The following is a 15,522-nucleotide window of genomic DNA, read 5'->3' as shown; positions in this document are numbered from 1 at the left end:
GCCTGTTTGGTTTAGTCTGTTAGGGAAAAAGATCTTACATTTGTAAGTAACTGGAACTCATTTTGTTTCAGAGTCACTGTAGATATGGCTTCTGTTAGGATGACTTATCTGCCAGATATTTATGGCGCATCTTTCTGTGTGAGACACGTTGTTCTAGATGTTTGTATATTGTAGTCTAATGACAGACCCTGTCTCATGGGAACAAACAAGAGAGTGAATAGTATAGTGTCAGATTATTGATTGGGAATGCTCTGTTATCTTCTTTTTATAGGTTTTTTTCTCATCATTTCACAGCATATTAGCACCTGCTCCAGTAGCTAGGCAGAAAGATAAACTACATTTAATTAGTCTGTTTCTAATAGGCAGTCCACATTTTGGCTAGAGGAAAGTTTCGCATGATGAAGTTTTCATTTATATAGGCATTTTGATTACCTGAGATGGTGAGGTCAGGTTCCAGAAAGCATAATTAATTAAATGTATAGAGAAGTTAATGAGAATTATATTTAATAGATATTATATTAAGGTTGTTATATTTGACATGTTCTTTCATCTCATACTGTAATAAATTGTTTATGACCTATATCTTACAGAACTTTCAGCAGAACAGACATTTTCTTTTTCTTTGTGCTTAAATTTCATAGTCCACGACTCTCGCCATAAATAATTTTGTTGTTGTTCAGTCACTAAGTCATGTCCAACTCTGCGACCCTATGGACTACAGCATGCCAGACTTCCCTGTCCTTCACCATCTCCTGGAGTTTGTTAAATAAGTTTAAGAATGGTTAATGACATAAAATGAATAATAAAATATATAAGTTGATATTTGCTCATAAGATTAATACTTATTACATAATGGAGAAATAAGCAACACACTCTATATTTTGTTATTAAGTATTATACTTGACATATTATTGAGCAATAGTTTACACACATATTTAAACTGAGAGAGTTAATTTGTTTCTTTTTTAACAGCAAAGCCAAAGGTAATAACATTTCAACAGATTCTGAATCATGGAGTTTATGTTGTCCTTTAAACTTATGAATCCCTACTTCTGAATGTGAATTTATACTTGTTCCAGTGTTAATTATGTACTAAAATATGTGCACAAGAAATTATACTAAAATGAATTAGATTTTGAGAACAGAATAGGAATATTTTCTATGTACATGTACACTGCAGAAGACAGTCAAATCATATTTGAAAATTTTACCAAATTTTTCTTTGAAGAAAAAGAATTTTTTAGTTTTTTAAGAAGACCAAAATTTACTCTACTCTGATTATTTGCTTACATTAAAAACACATTAATAAGTATTTTTAAGTATTAAGAACTTTTAAAAATACATACGTATCTTTTTGAGCCAGTTCATTTAGAGTTAAAGCAAAACATTTGCAGATAGATTAAGGAAAGATGTATGTGTGTGTACTTGTGTGTATGTGCACACAGGTTTACACATGGATGACTGTGAGTAATTTTTTAGGTGCTAGAAACACCTAAAAATGGAAAATGGAAGTGGAAAGTGGAAGCATTAATGCTGGCTTCATAAAAGCCACCTTTTAGAAAAAATGATTTGATGGTATATCTTAGGCTAGAAATAAGAGAAATATAAAGGAAAAGGTGAAATAATGTACATGGCATGCAATCAGTTACTTTTATTTGGCTTTCATAATCTTCGAAATGAATATTACAAGTGCAACTGAAGTTTAGCATATGCAGATTGTCATCTTTAATATTCTAAAGCCAAATTAAGAGTATATTTGCATATCATTTATTACTTGTTAAAATGAAGACATTTCAAATAGCTAGACTATAACCCTCAAGAACTAACTGTCCAATTTTCTGTTAGAAGGTCAGACCAAAAAAGAAGTTAAAGTAGTAGAACTTTTTAAAATGACCAGACATTAGATTGTGTGTGAAACTTAATGCCTTTTAAACAGGGGGCTGTGTTTATATATATTTTTTATTACTTTTTTTATATGTGGCTTTTAATCTCTATTTGACCTTTGCTTATACAGGATATAATTGTATTCAGTTGATGGCGATCATGGAACATGCTTACTATGCCAGTTTTGGTTACCAAATCACAAGCTTCTTTGCAGCTTCAAGGTAAAATGAAGGACATGATATCCATTTTCTTATGTGAACAAAAAACTTTAAAAAATGGAATGAATTTCTGTATTTCATATGGTGTCTTATGACCTACTTTAAGGTTAACAGAGTTAATAAAATCTGAGCATTTTCTTTTAAGATCATAGATTCTTCTCTCATCAAACCTTAGAGACTAGCCTGTTTTAAGATTGCTTTTCATGAAATGATTTCTGGTACAGAAAATTCAGTTAGCCTGCTGAAATTGTCATGTTTGGAGGCTAAGCTTTAGTCAGAAAATACTGACTTAGTGAAGCCCCTTGCTAGAGCCCATATCCTTTTCTGGAAAGAGACTCAGTTATGTAGGAAGGTAACTGAGAAGGCCCTTGGTGGGATTTATACTGCCCGTAGAACTGTCCTTCTTCCCAGGTTAAAATCCAAGGAATATGACTCTCTGAGCAGAAAAACATCAGAGGGTCCTGTGCAGTTGGAGAGGTACTGATCTGAATGACCACAGGTTGCTCAAGTCCAACTTTGCCTCATGGAGCTTACAGTGTGGTGGCATGTAAACATCAATCCAGCTGTTGTTGTTCAGTTGCTAAGTAGTGTCTGAGTCTTTGTTAACCCATGGACTACAGCACACCAGGCTTTCCTGTCCTTCACCATCTCCGGAGTTTGCTCAAACTCATGTCCTTTGATTCAGTAATGCCATCCAACCATCTCATCCTCTGTGGTCCCCTTTTCCTTCTCCTTCAATCTTTCCCAGCAAAGGGTCTTTTCCAGTGAGTCAACTTTTCACATCAGGTGGCTGAAGTATTGGAGCTATAGCAATAGTCCTTCCAATGAATATTCAGGACTGATTTCCTTTAGGATTAACTTGTTTGATCTTCTTGCTCTGCAAGGGACTCTCAAGAGTCTCCTTGAGCACCACAGTTCAAAAGCATAAATTCTTCAGCACTCTTCCTTCTTTATGGTCCAACTCTCACATCTGTCCATGACTACTGGAAAAGCCATAGCTTTGAGTATAGTCCTTGTGAGCAAAGTGATATCTCTGCTTGTTAATACACTGTCTAGGTTTATCACAGCTTTTCTTCCAAGGAGCAAGTGTCTTTTAATTTCATGGCTGCAGTCACTGTCTGCAGTGATTTTGGAGCCCAAGAAAATAAGGTCTGTCACTGTTTCCATTTTTTCCTCATCTGTTTGCCATGAAGTGATAGGACCAGATGCCATGATCTTAGACAGAAATCCAGTAATCATATATATATTATGATTTCCACTTGTAATAAAATCTGAGAAGATGGAAAATTGTTCTGATAGCATAGAACCAGTGGTTTGACCACTTTAGATTAGATCTAAACTGGTGTTGCAACTGAGATTTAAAGCATGATTAAGAGATAAACAGTTTTCAATCTTAAAAAGGGGGGGGTGTATCTAGGGGGAAAGGTGAAGTGGGAGTACATAGATAGCATTCCAGACATAGAGAAAAGATACTGATCCCTTTACTTGTTTCTCTTTATAGGATTTCTCCTTGAACGAGTTATCTGTCTTTATTGTCTCTAATTCTTCCACTTCTCTTCTTTCTTGAGCTCATTCCAAGTAGGCACTCCACCTCTTTGCTGAAATTGCTCTTATCTAAGGTACTGATGGCTTCCACATATTAAGTCAATCATCAGTTCTTAGCTTACTTGACCTGTCAGCAGCATTTGGCACAATTGATTACTCGTACCTTCTTTCAACTTTTTTTCCTTTCTTGGCTTTCAGAATATTAAACTTTCCTATGGTTTTTCTCACATCTTTTGTTGCTGCTTCTTTATTTCCTTTGTTCTTTCTGACCACTAAAGATGAGCCCTCCTAGTGCGTAGCCCTTGGTTCCATTCCCTTCTGTATTTAAATGAAGTATCTTTAGGGTCTCATTAAGACTCATTCATTCTTATGGCTTAAATGCCCTTTATATGCCAGCTGCCAAATTGAACTCCCCAGGCCTCACCTCTGTTGTGAACTTCAAACAGTGTCTATTTGAGGTTGGAATATCTAATATGTATCTCATACTTAACCTGTTCCGGACTACATTTCTGTTCTTATCTTCTAACCTTCTTCTCCTGTTATTTTCCTTAATTCAATAAATGACATTTCTGTCTTTCAGTTACTTAAGCCAACTACATTATACTTGACTTTTCCCTGTTTGGTCTGCACTATACTCTACTTATCAGAAAACTAGCCACCTGTAACTTCAAAATATATTCAAATATTTCTGCTTCTCCTGTTCCCACTGCTACCACTCTGTCCAAGTTGCCACTTCTTACCTGAGTCATTTCATTAGCTCTGTAATGGGTCACTCTGTATTTTCTTTTCTCCCTTTCCTGGCTTTCTCCTCTGCACATGGACTACTTTCTTCAAAGTACCCAACATCATCTGTTTAAGATGAAAATCAGATCATGTCACTTTCATGTCACTCAAAACTCTCTAACAATTTTCAGCTCTCTTTTGAAATAAAAGCCAAATGTTGTACATTGATCCATAATGCCTCATGTTGTCTGGGTCCTGGACAGTCTCTGTAGTCCTCTCTTTCTTGATCATTACACTCCAGCCACACTAGTGTGTTTGCTCTTCTTCAGATGCTCATTTCTGTCTCCAATGCCTGTTTATTTCTGAACACTCTTCCTTTAGATATTTGCATGCCTTGCTCCCTTCTTCTTTCTTATCTTCGATCAAATATTTCCTTTGTCATAAAACTTTCACTGATGACCTTATTTAAAATAGCAAACCTTCCCTTCCCACTAGTGGCCTGGCTTCATTTTTCTTTTGAGCAGTCACTGCTATCTGATATTCCACATATTTTGCTTATTTATTTCCTATCACCCAACTAGAAAACAAATCCTATAAGGCCAGTGATGTTTATTTTGTTCACTGGTGAATCACAGAGCATAGAAAAATTTATGGCACACGGTAGACTGCTTAGTAAGTATTTGTAGAACAAATGAATGAATGAATAAAACTTTAGGGCTGTTTATTCATTGAAGTTGCTTTTCAGTGAGTGGCAAAAGAGGCCAGGTAGCTAGGATAAGAAGAGTAAGGGGTAGAGTGTCATAAATCTAAAGCTTTTGTATGTGTTAAGTCACTTCAGTCGTGTCCAACTCTTTGCAACCCCATGGACTGTAGCCTGCCAGGCTACTCTGTCCATGGGATTCTCCAGACAAGAATACTGGAGTGGGTTGCTGTTTCCTTCTCCAAGGGATCTTCCCAACCCAAGGTTCAAACCCACATCTCTTATGTCTTCAGCATTGGCAAGTTGGTTCTTTACCACTAGTGCCATCTTGCAAGCCCCTAAAACTTTTGGAAAGAACCAAATTAGATAGTGCAGTAGGTCATGATGAAGAGAGAAATCAATTCATCACAAGCATGATTACTTATTTAAAAGGCAAAAGTTGATACTATGATGTGAAGTGAAAGTTGCTCAGTTGTGTCTGACTCTTTATGACCCCATGGACTATACAGTCCATGGAAGTCTCTAGGCCAGAATACTGGAGTGGGTAGCCTCTCCCTTCTCCAGCGAATCTTACCAAACCAGGAATCAAACCCTGGTCTCCTGCATTGCAGGAGAATTCTTTACCAATTGAACTATCAGGGAAGCTCTGATGCTATGATTGACTGCAATATTGAGACTTTACAAAGGTTCAAAAAGGCCTTCCTCTAGGTAGTGAGTTTTGTTTCCTATTTCACAGACTAGAAAACCATTTTTAACACAAATCCATGTACATGTGAACTTCCCATCTTTCCTACTTGGGTGGTGGCAGGGTCCACTGGTACTTGGGGTGTTCCAGTCTGGGAATAAGTAAGTGCAGGAGAGATGGCCTCAATCAAGCCACTAAGGATATTCAAAGAAATATTCCAAGAACCCCACAACCCCAACCATGCATACACAAAGGGATGGCCAGGTATGTAGACAGGAATGACCATGCCTCTTAAACCAATTAGCCTTGGCAATGAAAATCAGAAGCTCTGAGTATGCAGAAGGGGAATTTCACTATCTGCCTACTCAAAATGTGAATTTTTATTGGGTTATAAATTTACAGTTATTAGGTTATTTTTTATTAAATGCTTATAAAAATGCCTGATAGCAAATATTAAGCAACTTCGACCTGTGTCTAATATATCATACTACATTTGCATATTTGAAGTATCTGGTACTGTTCTGGTAAAACAATTGATTGTCAATAAAGAATTGGTTGTTTCCTTTAAATATGATGTGATCTTGTTTTTACTGTCTCTTTTACCTTCAGCCGTTATGGAACTCCTGAAGAGCTGAAAGAACTGGTTGATACAGCCCATTCCATGGGTATTACAGTCCTCTTAGATGTGGTACACAGCCATGCCTCAAAAAATTCAGAAGATGGACTAAATATGTTTGATGGGACTGAGTCCTGTTACTTTCATTATGGACCTAGAGGGACTCATCTTCTATGGGATAGTCGGTTATTTGCCTACGCCAGGTATGTACATATAATATGGAAATGTCCTATTTGTTCAAAAAATAATTCAAGGAGTTTTACCAAATTCATTGTATGTGTACTCTGTCACTGGTATTTAGTTTCTTAATTTTTAAAAACATTTTATGAGAAATGTTTATCATACACTGAATTTACCTTGTTTTGATTAGCACCTGTATTAGTGGTAAGTTGCACTAACTTTCAGTTTTACAAATCACATGCTATTTAACATATATTGGTTATATTGCCACTTAAAAGTTTAACGTGAATTTTCTTTATTATCTAAAGAACACTTTATCAGTTTGAATTAAACATAGAAAATTGCCTTTTAATTGAAAAATACACATTGTTTTAAGTAGACTACTAAAAATACTTTATGTTTTGCCATCTAAATATTACTGATATTTTTGATTGCAGCAGGATCTTAATAGTATCATGTTTTTGATAGCAGTTAAACTCTATGAACAACTAACATTAGTATGTAATACGTCAGATATGGTGCCAGGTGTTTTAGATATATTAGCCACTCCAGTACTCTTGCCTGGAAAATCCCATGGACGGAGGAGCCTGGTGGGCTCCCGTCTATGGGGTTGCTCAGAGGTGGACACGATTGAGCGACTTCACTTTCACTTTTCACTTTCATGCATTGAAGAAGGAAATGGCAACCCACTCCAGTGTTCTTGTCTGGAGAATCCCAGGGATGGCAGAGCCTGGTGGGCTGCCGTCTATGGGGTCGCGCAGAGTCGGACACCACTGAAGCGACTTAGCAGCAGCAGCAGCTACATATTTTATTTATTATGCACAACAACTCTACTTATATGTAGTAAGTACTATTGTTATGACCATCTTTCAGGTAATAAACTAAGGATTAGTGCTGAAACAGTTTCTTAAGATTAAAACATATCTCTGACTTGCCATCTAATTAGAAGGGTTTTTAAGTGATTAAATCTAAATTCCAAAATATGGTAAAACTTTTTAAACTTAGAAATACTATCAATTTGTATCCATCTTTTATCATAAGTGAAAATATAATGAAAATATGTTTTCAGGTATATTAAAAGTGGCGGGGTGTCAAGTAATGTATAACTAACTTTTTAATAATATTTCTGAAAGAATTTTATGAATTTTCTGTTGGATGTTACACCACAAATAAATAACCACACATATGGAAAACCAAAAGGGTAGAAAACTGCTTCAGCAAGTACTTGGATAAAATGAAAAATTCTAATTTTTGAACATAAATTAGATGACTTTACGTGGAAGAAGTTGTTTTGCTTCACTCTTAATACCAGGCATTATTTTATATTTTGTAGCCATATAGGAATCACTCATGTCAGATGAAGCAGCATAATATATGAGAAAAGACACAAGAGGCAGAAGCAGGTGGCAGGGTTCCAGGCCTAGTTTCACTCTGGTACAAATTAATCATTCTAGTTCTCAGGTTTTTCATTATAAAAGGAGGCAGAGTTTTGGGACTAATACAATTCCCTCCGTAAAGGTATTTTGTATTTGTGTCATCTTATTGAACATTGCTTTTTATACTACAGATTTATAATAAGTAAAAAAAGGACTGAACCTATGTTAATTCTATGATACAACTCTTAATTTCATTATTGAGTAAATCTTTTAAAAGTAGAATGTGGACGAGACATACAACTAATGAAGCTTTCCGGTTCATATTTGGATGAATAAGTGTTGACTCTATCCTGTAGAACTGTGTCATATGAGAGAAGAACACTAAATTTTTAAGTTTTTATGTTTTGAAACAATTTTGGTGTGGAACTGAATCTTGAAAAGAAATACATTCAGTAGGTGGATTTCTATGTTATGATACTTTATTTTATTAAAATATGTATTATACTGTATTTTTTCTGTATCTTGAGCTCTCAAAGTCCATTTAGAGTTATCGGTTTTTTAAGGAAAAGGAATTATACATAACTGTCTTTAAAACTTTTCTGGTATTGAAATTAAGACATATTTAAACCTTAATTTAATACTTATTTTCTTCTTCATTGAATTAACTATTATCTTTATCAAGTGCTTACTTTTGGTAAATATAATGTATGATTTTAGTTTGTTTTTTTTTTCTTATGATTTTGTTTTGGTTTTGTTATGTCATGTAGGCTTAGACTTTTGTAAATATAGTTCCATTCAAAATATATTTCTATAATTCAAATATTTTATTTCATATGTTAAATCCTCTAATTTTTATAGTATTAGTATTTTCTATATAGATTTATGCTTTTAGTTACAATATCAAAAACAACATAGATAAATCCTACAAAGCCAAATTTTTTAAAAGGTAATACAAATTCACACAAATAATTCTATAATATTTCAGTTCAGTTCAGTTGCTCAGTCGTGTCCAACTCTTTGCAATCCCATGAATCGCAGCATGCCAGTCCTCCCTGTCCATCACCAACTCCTGGAGTTCACTTAGACTCACGTCCATCGAGTCAGTGATGCCATCCAGCCATCTCATCCTCTGTCGTCCCCCTTCTCCTCCTGCCCCCAATCCCTCCCAGCATCAGAGTCTTTTCCAGTGAGTCAACTCTTCGCATGAGGTGGCCAAAGTACTGGAGTTTCAGCTTTAGCATCATTCCTTCCAAAGAAATCCCAGGGCTGATCTCCTTCAGAATGGACTGGTTGGATCTCCTTGCAGCCCAAGGGACTCTGAAGAGTCTTCTCCAGCACCACAGTTCAAAAGCATCAATTCTTCGGCACTCAGCCTTCTTCACAGTCCAACTCTCACATCCATACATGACCACAGGAAAAACCATAGCCTTGACTAGACGGACCTTTGTTGGCAAAGTAAGTCTCTGCTTTTCAATAGAGTATCTAGGTTGGTCATAACTTTCCTTCCAAGGAGTAAGCGTCTTTTAATTTCATGGCTGTAGTCACCATCTGCAGTGATTTTGGAGCTCCCCCAAAATAAAGTCTGACACTGTTTCCACAGTTTCCCCATCTATTTCCCATGAAGTGATGGGACCAGATGCCATGATCTTCGTTTTCTGAATGTTGAGCTTTAAGCCAACCTTTTCACTCTCCACTTTCACTATCATCAAGAGGCCTTTTAGTTCCTCTTCACTTTCTGCCATAAGGGTGGTGTCATCTGCATATCTGAGGTGATTGATATTTCTCCTGGCAATCTTAATTCCAGCTTGTGCTTCTTCCAGCCCAGCATTTCTCATGATGTAATATTTAGGTTTGTCAATTTATAACATGCTAAAGATTCCAGGATTCTTATCTTTGAATTATTTTCTCAATGCATGCATGCTAAGTTGCTTCAGTCATGTTCGACTCTTTGTGACCCTATGGACTATGGCCTGCCAGGCTGCTCTGTCCTTTGGATTCTCCAGGCAAGAATATTGGAGCAGGTTTCCATGCTCTCCTACAGGGTATCTTCCTGACCCAGAGATCAAACCCACATCTCTTATGTCTCTTGTATAGTTTTACATTCTCTTCCTTCTATTCTGACTAGTTGGAAAGTGTTAGTCACTCAGTCATGTTGGACTCTTGCAAACCAATGGACTGTAGCCCGCCAGGCTCCTCTGTCCAGGGAATTCTGCAGGCAAGGATACTGGAGTGGGTTGCCATTCCCTTCTCCAGGGGATCTTCCAAACTCAGGGTTCAAACCCTGGTCCCCTGCATTGCAGGCAGATTCTTTATTGTCCAAGCCACCAGGGAAGCCCCATCTCATTAGTTATAGCATATGTAATATAGCATTGTTTTGGTGTCATGTGAAAACTGTTTTAATAATCAGCATTCATGATTAAAGTCCTTTGCTCTTTTGGTTGTTTACTTCTGCTTAACAAGCCTGCTCACAATGCAGTGACTCTAGATAAGGGCAGTTGATTATTTTACTTTTAGATCTGCAGTTGGGGCATAGGTCAGTGTGACATCTCTCCTCTTTTCCTTGTTATGGTCTAGGTCTGGAAACAGACACAGCATCATTTCTGCTGCAAGTTATTGTCCAAACAGTTATAGATTTGGGGGAGTGTATCCTTTAATTTCACTGTTAGAAGTATCAGAATTTTATGTTAAAATTTCACAAATTTCCACATCTAACACATTTTATCCATACACAGTAAATATGCCATTTCACAAATTCAAAAGAGATATATTAAAATAACTGTCTATGTGAAAATATTATTGTTTTTCTCAGCTATATTTCTGTGGTAGAGAGTTTGTCTGAAATAGTTAATTTTCAAAAAAATACAATCAATATAAAAGTAATAATGTCATTTTTGTTAATTAGAAAATATAAAAAGGCATAGGAAATCCAGAATATTAATGATTATTATTTATAAATACAAATAACATTGTTTGTATGTGGCTGTACTTAATGAGTATTCTTTTCATGAATGTAGGGAAGGGAAAGTCGCTCAGTCGTGTCCGACTCTTTGTGACACCATGGATTATACAGTCCATGGAATTGTCCAGGCCAGAATACTGGAGTGGGTAGCCATTCCGTTCTCCAGGGGATCTTCCCAACCCAGAGTTCAAACCCAGGTCTCCTGTATTGCAGGTGGACTCTTTACCCACTGAGCCGTGAGGGAAGCCCAAGAATATTGGAGTGGGTAGCCTATCCCTTTTCCAGAGTATCTTCCTGACCCAGGAATCGAACCAGGGTCTCCTGCATTGCAGGCAGATTCTTTACCAGCTGAGCTACATGTTTCATCCATATCATCACAGGAAAACGCAAACTTTTGCTATTACTATATACTTAGGATAGCGACTTGTTTATAATTTTTAGTTTGTTTCTTATTCAGATGAAATCAGCAATTATATTTATACTTCATGTTTTAAAAGACAGGGCATTTTTCACCCCTTATCTGTGAGTATATGGAGATAATATACTCCATATATCAATGTGTTGATTAATATTATACTCCATTAAAAAGTAGATATAAAAAGGGTTAATGGTTAACCTATGATCCTAATAAGCCTCTTTTTTGAAAACTTGGAATAATTTTTGAGAAATTGGAATAATTTTTGAAATTATCATATTTACTGTTTGGAAAAGTTGATCTTATGTCGAATCAGTTTCTACAGAGATATGTTGCTGATGCTCATTTCATCCTGTCTGTATGTCATAACCTGTCACCACTTATAATTTCTGATTCAAGTGCCATCATCAGAGTTACCAGAATTAAATCTCTCACTCTGAGTAATACCAGAGATCCTGACTGTGCTATTTCATTACCTGCTATGAATAAATTTCCAATCAGGAGCTGCCCATGTTTTAATTTTCTGTCTACTCGGCTGAACTGCGTTCTAGCTCTGCTAAATTGCTAATGACAGTTCATAACAGAGATTGGCTTGTTCTTTCTTTAGTTGGTAAAGAGAACTTCTTGATAAATCTGTCCCCCATAAGTTTCAGAAGTTTCTGGAATGAGAAATAATGGATATCATTTAATGGTTTCAGTTTTAAATTCTATTTTTTTGCATATGTGTCTGGCACTATGTAAATGCACTTGATAAAATTATGAAGACAACTGCACATTTGTGGAGCTTAAACAATTATTATGTCTTAACCTTTACGAAAGCACTAGATGAAAATAGTTTCTTTCTTGACTATTTCCTTCAAAGATAAGATATGAATCTCAAAGGAGATAGCATAGTAGAGCTAATGCTCTTTTTTTTCCCCCTAGAACCTTACATTTAGTTACAAAAGTAATGTAATCATATTTCTGTCAGCATGAGTTTGTAATGTGACAACTATTAGGCAGGAAGACGCTCTACTCTTATCTTGAGTCATTAGAGTTCCTTTCAGAAATAAAAGTGAATATAGTTTGATCTTTTAGGGTCCTAACTACGTAGAATAAAATAGCCTTTAGTATAGACACTATAGTATTATTTGGGTCTTTTACTTCTTTCTAGGTCCTTTCCACAAGTTAGAATGTGGAAGGAAATTTGTGGGGACCATCTCTGCCGACAGTGGATATTTGGATCTTAAATATTCTGTGATATCTTATGTGGTATTTCTTTTTTAATTTGTTAGTATAGTGAATTGCATTTATTATGTCCAACTCTTTTGCAACCCCATGGACTGTAGCTTGCCAGGCTACTCTGTCTATAGGATTTCCCACGCAAGAATAGTGGAATGGGTTGCCATTTCCTTTTCCAGGTGATCTTCGTGACCCAGGGATCGAACCTGCATCTCCTGGATGCATCTCTTGCATTATAGGCATATTCTTTACCGCTGAACCACCAGGGAAGTCCATTTTTATGATATTACATCATGACTAAATCAGTTATTAATGATAAATCTTAATTTAAGAATTACTGTGCATTGATATATTAATTAGTCTTCTCTGGTAGCTCAGACAGTAAAGTGTCTGCCTGCAATGTGGGTGACCCAGGTTCAATCCCTGGATTGGGAAGATCCCTTGGAAAAGGAAATGGCAACCCACTCCAGTACTCTTGCCTGGAAAATTCCATGGGCGGAGGAGCCTGGTATGTTACTTACAGTCTATGGGATCCCAAAAGAGTCAGACACGACTGAGTGACTTCACTTTGTACTCTGTACTTTGATATTTTAATTAATGAGTATATGACATCATGATGACTAGCAGGATATTTAAAAGCCATGCATCTAGGACATGAATGCAAATCTCTAATTTTTTTTTAAGAAAATTTTAAAGTCATATACTATTCTGTGATTTTTTTTGAAAAGCAAAGAACAAAAAGCCACAGACCATCAAGTGAAAAGATTGCTCTTTTTTTAGTAATAAAAGTGGCCAAAATAACACAGAAAAACAGTATGAAGAAGGAAAATGTGTTCAACTACTGTTAAAAACAGGTATCTTAAAAAGTTTTAGCTTCATATAGGATACATTGATAGATATATATGCTTGAAATTTCTGCACATATGCTTATCAGAAGTTAGGGAATAAACAAATATAAAAAATAACTCCCTTCAGGGTATAGGTGACATTTTAACAACTAATTTGAAATAGCTGCTTTCAAAGAAAGTTTAGCTATGGGGAAATCATTTGGGGCAAAATAGCAAGAAAAAATTTCCATCTTTGTGTTTTTATTACCACACATAATTTCAGTCATAAAGAAAGTTTGATGTGCATACACATGAATCTTGGAGCATTTTTTGCCAAGCTTCTAAAATTGTCCCAATTTTAGTTTATCTTAAACCCATTGGTTATAATTATAAATATAAATGATTCACCTTGTGGTTAATTGGCAAAACCACTTGACTAACTTCAGGGAAAATGAGATATATAACTCATATTTCATGAAAGATGGTAGATAGTGGAATGAGTTGGAAGAAATAAGTTTTATAATTTAATAAAGATAGCCATTGATTTTCTTTCATTTATATCTATGTAATATCGCATAGATATATCTATTTTAGTGAGCTATTATAGCCAGGATAAGCATTAAAATCACATATCAAAGTGGTTTTAAGTTTAACCAGATATTGGCTATTTTATCTTTATTTTAAAATTAGTTTCTTTTGTGTATTTATTAACACATTACTAGCATGGCATATATTTATGCTGAAAAGTAAATACGTACATGGAGGAGTGTGCTGAAAAGTTACTACTGATAAAGCATAAAGTCAAAAAAGTTTACATGTAATTGCTTAAGTAAATTAAGGTTAACATCAAAGATTTTTTTTAAAGCAAAATAAACTTTTTTCTGATCAGTTTATGCATAAATTTATTGAATGATTTTTTAAATAGAGTTCGTAAGTATATACCCTATGTCCTATCTTTAAGGAGACAATAGTTTTCATATATTTTATTAATATTTAGCACAAAACCCTAAAAGAAAGTATAAGTTTAATTTCTTAGGATAGGTTTCAGAACATTTAGTATTTTTTAAAATTGAAGTAGTACAATATTGTTTTAGACAAATACCTGTCCTGTTCAATATAAAAAGCAAATCACAGATGATTTAAAGACAATTTTGGACATCGATTTAGCAAACAGCTAGCTATTCCAAAGGTAATCAGGCAATTAAAAGTAAACAATAACTTATGCAGCCTATTCATTAAGAATATTAAAATTTCACAGATTTATTTTTAATAATGCTGGATGTCTCATAAAAATTCTTTCTGTTTTCTTCTTTTATAGTATTTTTCTCTTCTTTTTAGTAACTCTTCCTTATTTCACCTTGATTAAGGAAACTGGTTAAATGTACTATTTCAAAGAAGGTAGAGTCAGATTCAAAATGCAGACAGACTAATTCTCTTTTGTACAAGAGATTAAGAAAGTTGCTATATCAATCTAATCTGTCTGGATTTGAGTTTGAATGGTAGAAATATAACTTCTCTCACAGGGTTTATGAGATTATTCAGCTTTGCAGAAAGGTTTCTATTGATGCAGAGCACAGCACTGGAGTAAGGATTTACAGTCTTTGTATAAACTTTGTTCCTGGTGTTATCTGCCTCGTTTATTCCCACAAGTCTAAAATTTAAGTACACAGGGATATCCTGAAAATATCTTGAGTATTTAGGTCTTACTCATAATACTCACCTTCTTAAATGCAAACTCACTCTAACATAGGACTGTTCTTGGTAATTTACCTTAAATTTGAAAATATCGAGCATGGCTCTAGAAGCAGCTTTTTAAACTTCAGATATGGGTACATGCTTGTGAAAATGGTCTGAAAGTCCCTATTCAATGGTTGTTCATTTAAGTCTTGGAATTTTCTCAAGTCAATGATAATATCTCGGTTTTTCTTATGACCTTTTTAAACAAGCAGGTGCAATGTGAAAAAAAAAATCAATTTTTCTGTTTTTATCTGTGTGTACCAAAACAACTTGTTTAAGCATGTCTCTTTTCCAGGTTATGGACTAGCAGTTTTGAAGTTATGAAGAGGTATTTCATGGTTTCCTAGCTGAATGATTTCCTTAGTGTAATGCTGCTGATAAATAACCCATGTTATAGCAAGCGGGTTATTTTCAGAAAGTATAGGTATCTCTTAAA

At 35.2% G+C, this 15,522-nt stretch overlaps 1 protein-coding gene across 1 annotated transcript in view; it reads left to right on the top strand.

Moving 5' to 3' along the window:
- GBE1 (1,4-alpha-glucan branching enzyme 1) overlaps positions 1 to 15,522 on the top strand; it is a 318,830-nt gene that overhangs the window by 155,866 nt on the left and 147,442 nt on the right. The window contains exons 6-7 of the mRNA XM_055567831.1: positions 2,015 to 2,105; positions 6,365 to 6,574. Of these exons, the coding sequence (XP_055423806.1) occupies positions 2,015 to 2,105; positions 6,365 to 6,574 (301 nt within the window). The remainder of the gene's footprint in view (positions 1 to 2,014; positions 2,106 to 6,364; positions 6,575 to 15,522) is intronic.

Source organism: Bubalus kerabau, chromosome 2, assembly GCF_029407905.1.
Source record: "Bubalus kerabau isolate K-KA32 ecotype Philippines breed swamp buffalo chromosome 2, PCC_UOA_SB_1v2, whole genome shotgun sequence".
NCBI classification, from domain to species: domain Eukaryota; kingdom Metazoa; phylum Chordata; class Mammalia; order Artiodactyla; family Bovidae; genus Bubalus; species Bubalus kerabau.
The sequence above is the reverse complement of the archived record's forward strand: the minus strand, read 5'-3'. Positions and strand labels throughout refer to the sequence as shown.